The 16,004-nt window shown below is 21.7% G+C and overlaps 4 protein-coding genes across 4 annotated transcripts; all 4 read left to right on the forward strand.

The window, feature by feature from the left end:
* Positions 1-33: 33 nt before the first annotated feature.
* Positions 34-9,157, forward strand: SRAE_2000369000 (TSC-22 / Dip / Bun family and ATPase, AAA-type, core domain and Alpha/beta hydrolase fold-3 domain and P-loop containing nucleoside triphosphate hydrolase domain-containing protein; the record flags this gene model as incomplete). Its single annotated transcript, XM_024654913.1, has 12 exons — positions 34-84; positions 142-977; positions 1,041-1,302; positions 1,365-1,672; positions 2,654-2,994; positions 3,645-3,742; positions 3,834-4,630; positions 6,783-6,849; positions 6,900-6,991; positions 8,230-8,323; positions 8,373-9,011; positions 9,062-9,157. 12 exons carry the CDS (start codon positions 34-36, stop codon positions 9,155-9,157), a joined length of 3,681 nt encoding a protein of 1,226 aa, XP_024508238.1.
* Positions 9,158-9,635: 478 nt separating this feature from the next.
* SRAE_2000369100 (Hypothetical protein) lies at positions 9,636-11,101 on the forward strand (the record flags this gene model as incomplete). Its single annotated transcript, XM_024654914.1, has 2 exons — positions 9,636-9,857; positions 9,947-11,101. The coding sequence occupies 2 exons, from the start codon at positions 9,636-9,638 to the stop codon at positions 11,099-11,101; spliced, it is 1,377 nt and encodes a 458-aa protein (XP_024508239.1).
* A 1,241-nt stretch (positions 11,102-12,342) lies between these two features.
* SRAE_2000369200 (ATPase, F0 complex, subunit E, mitochondrial family-containing protein) lies at positions 12,343-12,713 on the forward strand (the record flags this gene model as incomplete). The annotated part of the gene is made up of 2 exons (XM_024654915.1): positions 12,343-12,597; positions 12,645-12,713. 2 exons carry the CDS (start codon positions 12,343-12,345, stop codon positions 12,711-12,713), a joined length of 324 nt encoding a protein of 107 aa, XP_024508240.1.
* A 1,536-nt stretch (positions 12,714-14,249) lies between these two features.
* Positions 14,250-15,424, forward strand: SRAE_2000369300 (Guanine nucleotide-binding protein G(k) subunit alpha; the record flags this gene model as incomplete). The annotated part of the gene is made up of 3 exons (XM_024654916.1): positions 14,250-14,367; positions 14,407-14,884; positions 14,953-15,424. 3 exons carry the CDS (start codon positions 14,250-14,252, stop codon positions 15,422-15,424), a joined length of 1,068 nt encoding a protein of 355 aa, XP_024508241.1.
* Between the last annotated feature and the right edge of the window lie 580 nt (positions 15,425-16,004).

The raw sequence follows: 16,004 nt of genomic DNA on the forward strand, positions 1-16,004 counted from the left end.
ACATTTTTTTCTCAAAATTACCTTAATAGTGTAATGATTAAAAAAAAGTTTGAGCAGCTTAAGAAAGATATTTGTATACCAAAGGTTTGTTTGTTATGTCAATATATATTTTTTACATAAAATAATTTTAATGTACTTCAGGAGAAATTGTTAATCTTTACTTCTTCACGTATTGTAAGCATGGAAAGAGGTATTTTAAATGATATTTATAATGAAGTTAAAGAGTCTATGGAAATGGAAAAATTAATTAAGAATGAAGAAAATTTAGTTATTGATGATAAAAAAGATTTAGAATTATATTTAGATATAGAAGATAATGAAATTAAAATAAATGATGAGGATACTTCAAATATTACTAGTAGTTTAATTGTCATTTCATGTGCCAGAAAAATGTATAATGCTATGGTAAAAAGAAAAGAGGAAGAGGATATAAAAAAATTTTTAAATGAAGAAACTGAAACATTTAAAGAAGTAATTGATGTAGAAAAATGTTTAATTAAAATTCAAGCAAAAGTTAGGCAAAGAATAGCTAAAAAAGAAGTAGAAAATTTAAGACAGGAAGAACATAGATTGCTTGGTCTAAATTTAGATTCAAGGTTAGAATCAAAGGAGAAACAGTTAGAATTTTTAAACTATTTAAATCAAAATAATAATGACATCATTTTAAATGAGATAAAATTACATGAAGAATTAAAAGAAACTTTAAATCTTTTAAGAGATGTCTATTATGGTATTCATACAACATCAACAATAAAACCATTTGAATTAGATTTAAGAAAAATCATCTCAACCTGCCAGTTACAATCAGTTAAATTAATAAGAGAATTATTATTATTTGATGTAATACAACTAAAACAAGATGAAAGTAATATTATTTTTGATGCTCTTACTTCATATGACGTAGATATTGCAATTTGCACTAAAAATAATTTAAATCAACATACTCGAAAGATAACAAGAAAAGAAAAAATTATAAAGTACGATTTACGTAATTTTTTATATTTAATGAAAATATTTCCACATTCTCTCATCTCTTGGAGGACAAATGTTAGTATTCAGAAAGTACCATTTTTATTTGTTGGTAAAAAGGGAACAGGAAAAAAAAGTTGGACAAATGCTATAATATCAAAGTTAAATGCTCCTTCAATTAAAATAAATATAAAATTATTTAAAAATCGTTTAACCAGAAGGAAACGTTTAATTGATTCAATAAATAATTTCTGTAAAAGTGATCCATATACAATAGTTGTATTTGAAAAATTGGATATTTTTAATAAAGGATTAAAAACTAATTCATATAAGGTATAAATTATACATTTTTTTTTTGATTAAAACAATTAAAATATTAATCATTCAAATTTTAGCGTTCAATTATTCAATTGCTTAATCTATTATTGGAAATACCCGATTTACTAATAATAGGTCATGTTAATTCAACATATAATTTGAATGATCATGTCTTGAATTGTTTTACACACCATATTTATCTTTCAACAATAATACCGCCTACTCAACAATATGACATGATAAGCACACACCTATGTACAAAAGATAAAAATAAAATAACTATTAAAAATGGCGATTCACGATCACTAATATATCAGCGATGTAGGAAACTTTCTGGGACTATAAAACGAAGAATGAGACCAATAGATATTATAAATTGCATTTAGTTAGTTTAACTATTATTATTATTATATATATATATTTTTTTTTAATCTACTCATATTAAAAAAAAAAATTAAATATAAGTATATTTCTACCAATGTTTATTATGTTTCTATGGAAAATATAATTTATTATGATTTAGATTTATAAGCATGTGATAAATAAGACAACCATATTTGTAGTTTTTATTTTTCATATCTTATCTTTTCCTTCCTTTATATATATATATATTTATATATTATATATATATATTTTTTTTTAATAAAATTTTTATAAAGATATTACGTTTGTTTAGCGCGTGATCTGATTATTTCTACTGTCATCTGTTTGATCAGCTTAATCTACAACCTTTTAACTTTTGTGCGTCTAGTCTATTTTAATATTAAATTCTTCAATCCTGAGTCCACCTGTGATCCCTAAATAAACTTAAGGCTCCATATCGACGAAATGAGTCTCTTAAGTATATCAACAACCTCAATATTTAATGGCTCCTTTATGTCGTTAGCTATACAGAAGTTATCTTAACTATTATATTAAAAAAAATTACAGAGATCATATTAAAATATCAGGGGGTTGCGCAAAATTTATAATGTAACACCCCTTAAAAATGTAAATCTTTTTGTCTTGCCTTCCAGCACTTTTGTAAACGTTGAGTTTAGAGAAAATGAAAAGAAAATACAAGTTAACATTTAATGGTAGTAAGGAATAACTTTGTCTATTTGTTGAAATATAGACAATTTAACTATAATATATCTTCTTCATTTTATTTTCATATATTAATTTTTCATAAACATTTCTATAGTTAAATGAAATTTTATTTACTACAGCAATGATTTTTTTTTTGTTATAGAAAATAAAAATAAAAAATCTATTTATATATCTATTTAATAAATTTATAATTTTTTTTTAGTGTCCTATAAAATATTAATTTATTATATATATTTAATATATAGTATTTTACATATATATACATATAAATATTTAGTATTAATATTAAGAAAAATTGTTCTTCTATGTCTAATCCTGTAATTAACAATAATTCTAATATTGATAAAAATTTACCATCAAATAATAAAGAACCATCAAATATGACAACGGTAAAAAATTTATATCAAAATTCTAAAAGCACTCCAAGTAGTTGTTTAAATGCTTCATTTCAAATAAAATTTCCTCAATGGAATGAAGATGAGTGCAATGGAAATACAATTAATGAAAGTATACAAAATAATGAAAAATATAATCATAATTATTGCGGAAATTCATTATTGTTAAGAAGAAAAAATAAATGCTTTACTTTTTCAAATATTCCTCCAGAAGATTGCACGGGTAAGTTAAGGATAATATAAAAATGCATTATCTTGATTAGTAATATTGTTTTAATAAAATAATTTAATTTTTTTTTTCTTAAAAAGGCAAAATGTCTTTAAATTAATTTTGTATAATTTAAAAAATGTGAATGGTTATTTAAAAAAATTTTTTTTTTAAAGCTTATCAATTAAAAATATGTATCTTTTTAAAAATTTATAAACTGAAACAACTAAAAAATATAATCATTTTTGCGCTACACCATACTTATTAATGATCATCATTTGGTGGTTATCTGTTTAAATGATGCTATTTAGTTTGTTATCAGAGCTCTCAATGTTTTATAAAACTCATTATACTTTTTGTAATTGGCAATGACAAAAGTATAACATATATATATATATATATCCCAATATACTAAATTAAATTTTTTGGAACATTCATTTATTTGAAATTGTTAAAAAAGGAAAATTTTTGAATGTTATTACATTTACTGCCCACTTTGTGATTTTTCTTTTAACAAATGGCAAAGATATCTATACATATACAATATAAATATATTATAAATATTATTTTTAAAAGATATATTTTTTTTTTAATATATTAAAAGTTTTAAATTAAAATTATTTTATTTAAAAATTTAATTTATAAAAAATAAAGAATAATTTTAGATAGTTGTGCATCAACTCCAACATTACGTTCTACTAATTCATTACCTCCATCAACTCCAACAGATAACATGAATATTAGCGCAACTACACGTTTCAAGGTAAGATTACATTGATAATTAGAACTTGTTAATAATTTATAATTATTTATAATAATCTTTGAACATTAATTATTTTTAATATTATTTTTAGAAAAGAATTGGAGAACCAAAACATACAAGGGGAAGATGGAATTGTCATGATTATTTTTATATTGGAGAACAATCATCAGAAAATAATAATAATACTAAAAATAATAAAGATATTGTTCGTTTAAGAACAAATACCATATCTAGTAATAGAGAATTTCATACACCTTTAGAGGGAATAAAAAGTCCTGAATTTGTTCATCCATTTACAAAAACAGAAGATTTAGTTGGTAGTCCAACAAATAGTAGTGCCTACATGTCCATTCCATCATCACAATCACAGAAATTTTCAGCATCTGTGTCACCATGTATGTCACATATATCAGTATTATCATATGATAAAACAGTCAACTCTTTTTCAATGGATATAACAGATGAATCAGATGATGAAAATAGTACACCATTATCAGATAGTTTTTCATACTCACCAGCTTCCAGTACATGTAGATATGGAAAACCAAAAACTGTATATTCAACTGTACCAAGGAAAATTATAACACCATTGATAAAAACTGACAATCAAGGTAACGAAAGTTATTGTGAAAGAAATAATATAGTATCTGATTACCAGAATTCTCCTTTAATATTGACAGCAGGAGATTTGTCAAATCAATTTAAATTTGAAAAAGCTTTAAAAAAAACTCCTATGAGTGAAAAGTCATTTAAAATGCTTGTTAATAGAAATGATGGTGTTCCGGATACAGAAAATAAAGATGAAAATCTTGACAAAAATGCTAACATAAAATTACCTACAATGATAAATGATAAGAAAAATACAGATTATATTAGGCAACCTAAATGGTAAGTTTAAAAAATATTTAAAAAAAAAAATTGTGGATTGATAATTTATATTTTTAGTATTTATTATGTATATATATTATTATAACTAGTGATATAATATTCTTTTATAATATATCTCGTTTTTATGTTTTCATTTATTATATTTAATCTGCAAAATGTATAATATTATTTTGAAATTACATAAAGATAGTTTTATCCTTGGTCACGTTAAATATTTTTAAACTAATAAAATGAAAATGAAACATTATATTATATTTATTTTTAAGAGTAGATAGTTATTATTATTTTAAATATATATTCACGTGATATTTTAAAAGAAATATTCATCATAAAATAATCGTAAAATTTATTTTCTTACTCTTTTTACTGAATACTTCCTTCTTTATAACATTATCAATCTCGAACATATATATATATATATATCAATAAAAGTAAAGAAATTACATAATTGTAAAAAAAATTTTTTACATATTTTAGATTAATGAAAAATTTAAAGATAGTCATAATATAATATTTTAAAATGACATATAAAAAATATATATATAGTAGTATTAAAACAAACTTAAATTTTTAAATAGTCATATATATTTTATATAACTAGAGGTATAAATAATGTATAAACAAAAAAAAAATTATTCTTAAAAGCAAAATTATAATTAGAAATGTGCATTTATATATATATATGTAAGCTAACATCGGAAATAATATTAAGCGAATTACTGAAAGTCTCATCTCAATAAAATACATTTTAGTAATGCATGTCTATTGAGGCCATTGAAATGTTGTTCTTTAAATTAGGTACACAATTGTGTTTCAAATGAATTACTTTATATCAGATAAGAGAAGAAAATTAAACTGAGGCATTATTCAGTAATGTTAACAATATTAATTTTGCAATTCATTTTTAAGAAATTAGATAATATTAAAGTACATCTCTAGTTAATTATAAACAAAAATTCTTTTATGATTAAATTTTTTTTTTTTTATCCACCCATATAATACTTTTGTAGGACATTAAACTTTTAAAGAAAAGATAAAAAATTTTTATTGATATGATTAATATTTATAAGAAATAGTATATTTAAGTAAGCTCATTAAATTGGTTTTTTTTTTTTTGTTTACAAGAAAGACTTTATTTTTAATTTTTTTTTTTTCATGTAAATTTTAATCTTGTTTTACTAGTAGCAATCAATTAGAATTTTTTTTTTAAATATATTTTAAATAGTAAGTATATGATATTATCTAGATTTCGTTCTTTTCACATGGTAAATTTTAATAAAATAAACTATGTTCTTTTATATTTGTAGAAATATATACATATATATTAAAAATGGTTGAAACATCAGAAGAGGATTTTAAACAAATAATGTTGTTTCATAACGATTTTAGTTCCTCAGAATTAAGGTAAGTAGTTTAGAGCGGAAAAAATTAAAAACCTATATTTATAGTATTTTTCTAAATATAAAATTAATATACATTATAAATTAAAATGTAAACTTTACAACCATTTAATTACTCTTAACAATACTAAAATATAATCTATCACATGTTTCAAAGTTGTTTTTTTTTTTAATAATTTTAAAAATACACACCCATTTTGGAATTAGTAATATGAAGTTATTGTTTTGATGTTTACATCATTTTGACAACTTCTAAAAAGGCTTATATTTTGTGATAAAAAAAATATTACACTTGGTCTATTTTTTTCCACATAATATTTAGAGAAACAACACATTTTAAATAACATTGTCTGCTCTTATCGTTATTTTTTGCCCCATATCAAATATCTCTGTTTATTTGTTTTTTTTTTTTTTTTTGCCTACCATTTATATTAAAAAATGGCTTTACCATTTGCATCAACTATTGAAAAGTATGCATTAGAAGATTCTATTTATCATCAAAGAAGGCACTCTGCCACTCCTGATGGTTTGTCTTTCTATAAATATAAAAATGAATGTAATAGTAACAATTGCCTATTAAGTAGTAACTCAAATAAAAATAACTTTGTTTATTCTACTGAATCTTTATATGGTTCAGGAAATTATTTTTGTAATAATAAATTGAATAATATAAATTACAATCCACATTTATATGGGAATAGTTATACAATTCAAAGGAATGCTGGAAAAAAATTTCATCCACTTTTTTTTAGTTCATCTAGTAATTCAGGGAACAATCAAACTTTAGTTGCGATAGATCATAAAATTGAGCAAGCTATGGTATGTTATTTTAATTTATTAATAATTATATTTATTATTATTTTTTTTAGGATCTTGTTAAAACTCATTTAATGTTTGCTGTGAGAGAAGAAGTAGATTCATTACGTTCTCGAATAAAAGAATTAGAAGCAACAGCTGTGAGGTTAGAAAGAGAAAACAACTTTTTAAAGGAACATATTCCAGCGTCAATTTTACAGAAAGTTGAAACACAGTTAGCAGGAACAAATTTGTCTCATCAATAACGTGATTTTTGATATTTAACATGATGATAATTGTATTTAAAAAAAAAAAAAGATAAAAATATTATTGTTACGACAAATACTTTTAAATAGCTCGAAATGGAGATTAAAGAGAATCTTTTTTAAACGTAAAAACAAGTTTTCGGGTATTTTTACTCATTTTTGGAGAGTCTAATTTTTTTAAACATTTTTTTATATATTAAAGAACCCGGTCATTTACTTTTCTTTTATTGTTTTCATTTTATTTGAAAGTTATGTTAATAAATTTATTTTGCTTCTATTATTAAATTTTAATGATCATGTTTTTTTTTTGATACAATTACTTTAAATATATATTTAAAATTTGGACATTCAAACATGTTTTATAATGTGATACTCTAATGTTGTTTAATAAGTTCAAAAATTAAAAATGTAACATAATATTTTGAAAAGTTAATAATTATTCAATAGTATATACAAGAAATAGTTGAAAATATTTTTATAAAATTTTGTGTTTATATTTGTACTAAAAGGGACTTAGCATAACAATTTTATTTATATGAATTATTAATCAGCATATATATATATGTATATATATGCATGTTTTTATTTTATTTTTATTATCTATAAAAAAAAAAGTAACATTTGTTATAGACTATAAAAAAAAAATTTTAAAAAAAATGCTTTTTTTAAATATAATAATGGTTGTATCATATTAGAGGACAAATTATTTTTAATAAAATAGAAATTAAAATATATTAGAAATATGATGTCATTTATATAAAAGAAAAATATGTGGTAGTTAAGTTATAATAAATAAAAAATACAATTAAAATTGTAATTAGAAAATGTTTGGTAGAATAAAAAATTTAAAATTAATCAAAAGTATGAAAGTTATTTTATATTTTTAACATTGATATTTCTCTTTAAGTGAATACTTATTGTTAATTATATACAATCTTAATTATTTTAATTTAACGACTTATAAAGCCAAACTTTGTTAAAAGAGTTATAACATTTTTAGTATAACATCATACAATATGAGCATTTTATAAGTTGTTTGTAATTAATATTATTTATATCTATTGCATAACTTTATAATGCGCATCATACTATCTTTTCCATAATTTGTTGTCATAGTAAAAATTATTTTTTTTTTTAGTGTTAATATTTTAAACATGACTTCTTATGATCAACAATCAAATGACTTTCTTTATTCATGTAGTTGTTTTTGCCCAGGCTACAAACCAGATGAGGTATTTAAAAAAAAAATTTTAATTTTATTTACCTCTTAAATTATTATAGGCAATTAAAAGTTTTGTTGAAGTTTTAGAGGAACAATATAAAAATAATTTGAATGAAATAAATAAAAAAGAATTAAATGTTGATTATGGACCTAATAAAATTGATATTTGGGGTGACAAAAGTGATAAATTATTCATCTACATACATGGTGGATTTTGGCAGGAGGGTTGTAAAGAAGGTGCAACAAGTATTGTCAAACCTTTAATTGATAATAATATTCAAGTTGTATGTGTTGGTTATACTTTAGCAACACAGATACCATTAGAAAAATTAATCAACGAGATAATATGTTGTATTTCTTTTTTACATAAAAAATTTCCATTATCAGAAATTATATTATCAGGTCATAGTGCAGGTGCTCATCTTGCCACAAAAGCCTGTGAAAATGAAGATATTGGTAAAATTGTTAAAAAATTAATTTTATATTCTGGTATTTTTAAATTACATGATCTAGTTGGAACATATATTGGAAATCCAATAAATTTAACCATAGAAAGTGCTGATGAGTGTTCAATTGATTTTAAAAAATTAAAGAAAAATTATAGTGGAAAAATTATATTATTTGCTGGTGGATTTGAATCACCAAAAATAAAACAACAATCTAATTATTTTGCAAATAAATTAAATCTTCCATTTTATGTATGGCTTTTTTTTTCTCCCCAATTTATATTAATTATTTTTCTTTTTAGATAATTCCAAATGAAGATCATTTTTCATATATAAAAAAATTAGCTGATGTTATTTCACCTGTAACTAATATGACTATATCATTTATTAATGAATGATATAATATAATGATAATAAAATTTTTTTTTTATTAAATAAAAATGTTTAGTTAATATATATATATTTTCTTATTAATATACTATTGTTTAAAAAGAATATCAATTAAATAATCGCAACAAATTATTGATACACTAAAATTCCTTATTCTTTAATGTCAAGGACAAAAATCAACAAAATTCTAACTTTAATATAACAGTACTTTTAAAGTAATGTACCAGTTCCCTAAGAAGTTGGTTGATAATTATGTATATCAACTTAGAAAGATTGTACAAGTACAACGCTTATATAATTAATAAAGTATAATTAAAATATTGAAGGATACCAGTGTGAGTGATTTAAATTAGGTGTTAACCAATCATTCTTCTGTTTATACTACATTCTTAATATTTATTTATTAAATTATAATAAGATATAATTTTCTTTTATACATTTTTATATCAAATATTTTAATTAATTTTTTTTTTTTAAGTTAAAATAATGGAAAAAACCAATACTGGGTCTGAAGTTAATAACAAATCTTTATCTAAAGAAAATAAACAAGAAGAAAATCCATCAAAACATGGAGAATGGACTTCAGTAGCAGATACATTAAAAAAAAATGAAACACCACAATTACAGGAAAATACAAATGTAAGTAAAGACTTTTTACCTAAAAGAACTCAAAGTTACACAGGTACATGGAAAAAGAAAGTTGAAGAGGTATCATAGCACATTTACCACAATATTTTCTTTATTCATTTATTTTTTTTATTTATATTATATCTATTTTTTCTTTTCTTTTTTTTTAGGAACAAAAAGCTCAAAAACAATTAGGTGGTATTTATGGATATACTCCATTTACAAGACCTACAAATTCTAATGCAACTTTTAATCCAAATACATTATCTGATACAATGTATGGTGGACGTCCAGGATCAGCTATACCAAGACCACAAATTGGTAATAAAATATCAGTTAATGGAGTAACATCAAGACCAAGTTCTGCTTTAGATAATATATATTCTTGTGGTATACAAAGACCTGAATCAAGAACAGGTAGTGAATATGGAATGCCAATAATAGGATCAAGATATCAATCATATACTACACTTCCAAGACCAGAACAATTAGATAATGAACAATTAAATAATTATGGACCATATAGTATTTATGGTGCCTCACAACAAGTATATGGAACAACACCAAGAGGACGTCAAATTCCTGTTGATAATATTTATGGAGTTGGTGGAAGAAATATTATGAAAGGTGCTCCAATATCAAGACCACCATCAGCTTTATCTAATATGATGGTACAAAATAATTTTGGTAAACCAGCATATCTTAATCCAGCATTTAGTGTATCAAATATATACATGGGACAACCAGCAGCAACAACAATACCAAGTAAAACTGGTCCAATGATGCTTTCATCAGAAAATGTTGGTTATAAAAAAAAAGGAACACTTGTTAATAATTCTGGTCTATCTGTTTGTTCATCAATGCAAGTTGTCTCAGGTTTATGTTTTATAGGTATTGGTATTGTAAGAATAATTTTAAATGCTAAATGGGCTTTTGGTATAGAAGTAGCATTTGGATTTCTTTCAATATTAACAGGTTTACTTGGAGTAATTGGTTTAAGAAATAAAAATTATTCATGTTCTGTAGCAAGTTTTATTATTTCTAATGCAAATACATATTTTGTTATAATTCCATTTTTAATTGGTCTTATACCATTACTTCCTTTTCATATAAGATCAGATACTTTTGTAGTATTAATTGGAAATGATGAACCAATTGAAGTTGATATTGCTCTAACAGTACTTTGTGTAATACAATTTTTCTTATCATTAATAATGGCTATATTTGGTTGCCGTGCCTGGGGATTAACTATGGATCATGTAGAACATTTAAGATTAAGAGATGTTATGAGAGAAGTATATCCTGGAAATATTAATAGACAATGAAAATTAAATGATATCAAATTTTACCAATAATATTTTATAGTAATTTTTTTTTTAAATTATAACATGATTTTATGGCATAACAAAAATAAATGTGATTAATTATTTGATATTTTGAAAATAAGAAAAAATTTTTTATATACAAATTGTTATAAATATTTTCATTCACAGTAGTAATGTTACATTTTTTTTATATAACATATAATTTTTTCAATATTATCTTTTATAACACATAATAAATAAATAGTTGTTTTTTTTTTATTAATTATAAAATTAATGGAAAAAAAATTAATTAATTATTTAAGGGTTTCTAAAAAAAAAGTATTTTATCTTAAAAATAATATCATACTAAGAAAGATTCTGTTAAAAATTAATTAATTACAACAACCTTATATTTAAATTATGCATTTTTTTTTGGTAAATAACCTGAGAAAGTTAATGAAAAAATAATTAAAACATATGTGATAAAATCATTGACAACAAAATTGTTTTTTTTTTTTGGCATATTTTGTAGTATGCATTCAACAACAACAAAAAAACTTTGTATAAAAAAATTTCTTTTAATATTAATGATGTTATCAATTTTCATAAACCCAGGAAGTGGTTTGTTTTAATGTTTTTGAATTTAAAAATACATAAAGTTTCCGTAAGATACGATAAATTTACTAATAATTTAAAAATTAATTTATGAGATTGTATTAATTTTATTATAAAAATGTTAATTTTTTTAATACTTATACTTAATATTTATTGCATTATAAAGTTCTTGCAAATAATAAATTACTATTTTTATTTGTTAAATAAATTATTATAATTATAAAATTCATATATAATTATTTTTTAAATTTTATAGTAAAGTTAATTTTTAAATAAATGAAATAATCTTAATTAAAAATTTTTTTTAATTTTAAAAATAAAATTACTTTACACAAATAAAATAATTAATATTTTAAATAAAGATTTACTTAACGTTATTTAATTTATTACTTTTTGCTTTTAAACAATTGATCGAAGACATATTGTTCCAACCATCTTATTGGGAATGAGCTAGTTTAATTTACACGACTTAAAAATTACTTTCTTTTTTTTTGCTGTATTTTTGATTATTTATTTATTATCATTTTTACAATATTTAAAAGTAAACTTATCATTTTTATCTTTATTTATAAATTTTTCTCAATATTACGTCATAAATTTTTATCTGTTTTTTTTATATATATAATTTGTTAATTTTTAGGATTACGATGTCTGCTCCTTTTCCACGCCATCCAAATAGTGTTGTACTTAGTGAACCAATTCTTGTATCACCGTTAATTCGTGCTGCTCGCTGGGGAGCCTTAGGTTTAGGAATTGTTTATGGAGCAGTAAGACTTTGTCAAATCCGTAAGTATCATGCTGATATTAGAGAGTTTGAACACTCTAAAGCTGTTGCTAAAGCTGAAGAAGATGCTAAACAAAAGAAATGGTGTTCTAAAGACGAAATGAGATATTTGATGAAGGTAATTTAATAATTAATAATGAAGGCAATTAATGTTAATTTTTTTAGACTGTCAATATTCCATTCGAGGAAGGCGTTGCCCAATTTGGAATTGCCGATATCTATCGTGAAGATTAGGATAGTAAAAATAGTTATTATTTTTAGTTATTTAAATAAAAATTTTGAAGAAATATGATTAGATTCTTTCTACTAGAATTTGTTTTTTTTAACATATGTTAAAGTATGTTATCAGTTCTATTCACATGCCTTAATATGAATAAATATTCATAATTTGTTTAAATACTTTTTAATTTTTTATTTCAAAATATTATAAAATGCCGATGTAAGAAATTAGTATACTAAATTAATATAACTTGTCTTATTTATCGTCAAAAACGAGTAAAAATTTGTAGTTACAAGAGAATTAACTATCAGTTGTTGATAATATTTTTACCTTATAAATGCTAATAAATTGTTTAATTTTATATGCAATTAAAAAGATTTATTAAAATACTATTTATAAATTACAGACGTATCATTAAAGAAAGTAAATCTTTTTTAGTCCAATAAAACATATTTAGTATTAATAATATATATGATAACTACCATTTTAATTATTAAAAATTTTATTTATAAAGCTTATTTTTAATATTAACTTTTGTGGTAAAAAATAATTAATCTCTATACAAAAAAATATGGTGTTTACATACGTTGCTGAAATGGCAATGTATATATGTGTAAGTGTTTGATGTTTGTAGAGATGAGTTCTATAATGTATTTGACCAACACTTTCTTTGCTTCATTACAACTGCAAAACCTAGATTTGTTTAATAAAAATAGGTTAAAGGTATGAAAGCAATATTAAACTGTAGAGACTTTGGGTGAGGTGAATAGATTTAGTTCTAATTTGTCTCAATAGCTCCACAACACTCTTTTTTTTTTTTTTTTTTGATAATTTTTGTAGAAATTCATACTACAAAAATATATATTAGTAGGATAAAAAAAAATGTATTAGCATTAAATTATATATTTATTAAAATGGTAACTAATAAATAATAATATTTTTCTTTTATTTTTTACTATGCTTATTTAATTAATTATCAATATTATGGTAATAAAACAAAAAAGCAGAAATTAAAATATATTATAAAAGAATTTTTTTAAATGATTAATACTTGAAAACAAATTTATTTTAAAAAGAATAAAGTTTACCTAAGCTTATTATTGAATATAACATCATTCTTATTATAATATTCTTCTTTTTACTTATGGATGTTATTGAGTCAAATAGAGTCTAATCAGCATTAATTATATTCTCTCTCGGTATTTAAAATATACATTATACCCTTTCATTTGTCACAACAACACATATGTGTTAAGTTAACATGAAAATTACATATAAAGTTTTAAATTTTAATCTTTATTTTAGGTAAAAAAGGCATAGAATAAGGTTTCACTTATATTATAGTAATTTAGATCATAATAATTAATGATATAATTTATTAAAGCATACATATTATTATACATACTTTTTTTTTTATTTATTTTAAAATTAATTGTATTTTAAAGACTATTTTTTTATTATTTTATAATATTACTTTTTTAGTGTCTTTTAATTATCTTCAATCTTTCTATCATACTTTAATTTTTTTTTTTTTCTTTTGTAAATTAAAAATGGGTATATGCCATAGTGAAGAAGAAAAAGAACAGGGAGTAGTTAACAAAGAAATTGAAAAAAAACTAAAAGAAAGCAAAATGTTAGATGAAAAAACAATAAAATTGTTACTTTTAGGTAAGTAATTAATTAATTATCATTTATATATTTTTTTAGGTGCTGGAGAGTGCGGGAAAAGTACCGTAATGAAACAGATGAAAATATTACATAATAATGGTTTTACAGAAGATGAATTAAATCAACAAAAATCTGTTGTTTATAGTAATATAATAAATTCAATGTTATTACTTATAAAAGCAATGAATACATATAAAGTTGGTTATTCAAATATTCAAAGTGAGGCTGAGGCTCGTGTTATTTTAGATGTTGTTAAAAAAAATGAAGAATCAGAACCATTTACTAAAGAAGTATATAATGCTTTAAAAGTTTTATGGAGTGATACTTCAATAAATACAATTGTTTATGAAAAAAGAAAAGAATTTCATTTGCAGGATTCTGCAAAATATTTTTTTGATTCTTTAGATAGATTTGCAGATACTTCATATAAACCAACAGAAACAGATATTCTTTTAACAAGAATAAAAACAACTGGAATAGTTGAAGTAATATTTAAAATAAAATCTGTTAATTTCAGGTAAAAATTATTAATTTAGTACATATATATATTTTTTCTTTTATTTTTTTCTATATAAATTTTTTAAGAGTTTTTGATGTTGGAGGTCAAAGATCAGAACGTAAAAAATGGATACACTGTTTTGAAAATGTAAATGCCATAATTTTTGTTACAGCAGTTTCGGAGTATGATGAGGTATTATTTGAAGATGAAACAACTAATAGAATGACTGAATCAATGAGATTATTTGAATCAATTTGTAATTCTCGATGGTTTATTACAACATCAATGATATTATTTCTTAATAAAAAAGATTTATTTGCTGAAAAAATTAAAAAAGTATCGATTAAAATTTTATTCCCTGAATATAATGGTGAACAAAATTATGATGAGTCAATCGATTATATTAAAACTAAATTTGAAGAACTTAATTCAAACCCAAAAAAAGTTATTTACGTTCATCAAACATGTGCAACAGATACTAATCAAGTACAATTAATATTAGATTCAGTTGTTAGTATGGTTATTCAAGCGAACCTTCACAAATCGGGATTGTATTAAATTTATTTATAAAAAAAAAAATTTTACATTAGTGGCTTGTTATTTAACTAATTAGTTATATAATTATATAATGTAAAAATTATATTAATAACATAAAACATTGCTGTTAAATTATAATGTTATGTTGTTATGGTAATAATTTAACCTTTTAAAAACGAATTAATATATATTTTTTTTTAATTTATATGATTATCAGTTAAAAAAGTAAAGGACAAATGTTATTTCATTAAAAAGTTTAATTTGTAAAAAAAAAAAATCAAAATTATTAAAATATATGAAACTATAATAATTAATACCTCTAACTATATAAGAGTACATTTTTTATTGAAATAAAAAAAAAGTTAAAATTGTTAAAATAGGAAAAATCAAAAATTTTGTAAAAATATATTCCTCAAGGTTATTTGTTATTTAAATAATTATATATCTTCCTTTAATATTATCTTAAAGAATGGCTTTAATATTAGATGAAACTAGTTTTAACATTATATTCCTTCTTTATATATATATATACACATATTCATGTATGCTACAAGAGGTTTGAAGACAAGTTATATCGCATTTTCATATTCTGATAAACATA

Source organism: Strongyloides ratti (genome assembly GCF_001040885.1).
Source record: "Strongyloides ratti genome assembly S_ratti_ED321, chromosome : 2".
NCBI lineage: Eukaryota > Metazoa > Nematoda > Chromadorea > Rhabditida > Strongyloididae > Strongyloides > Strongyloides ratti.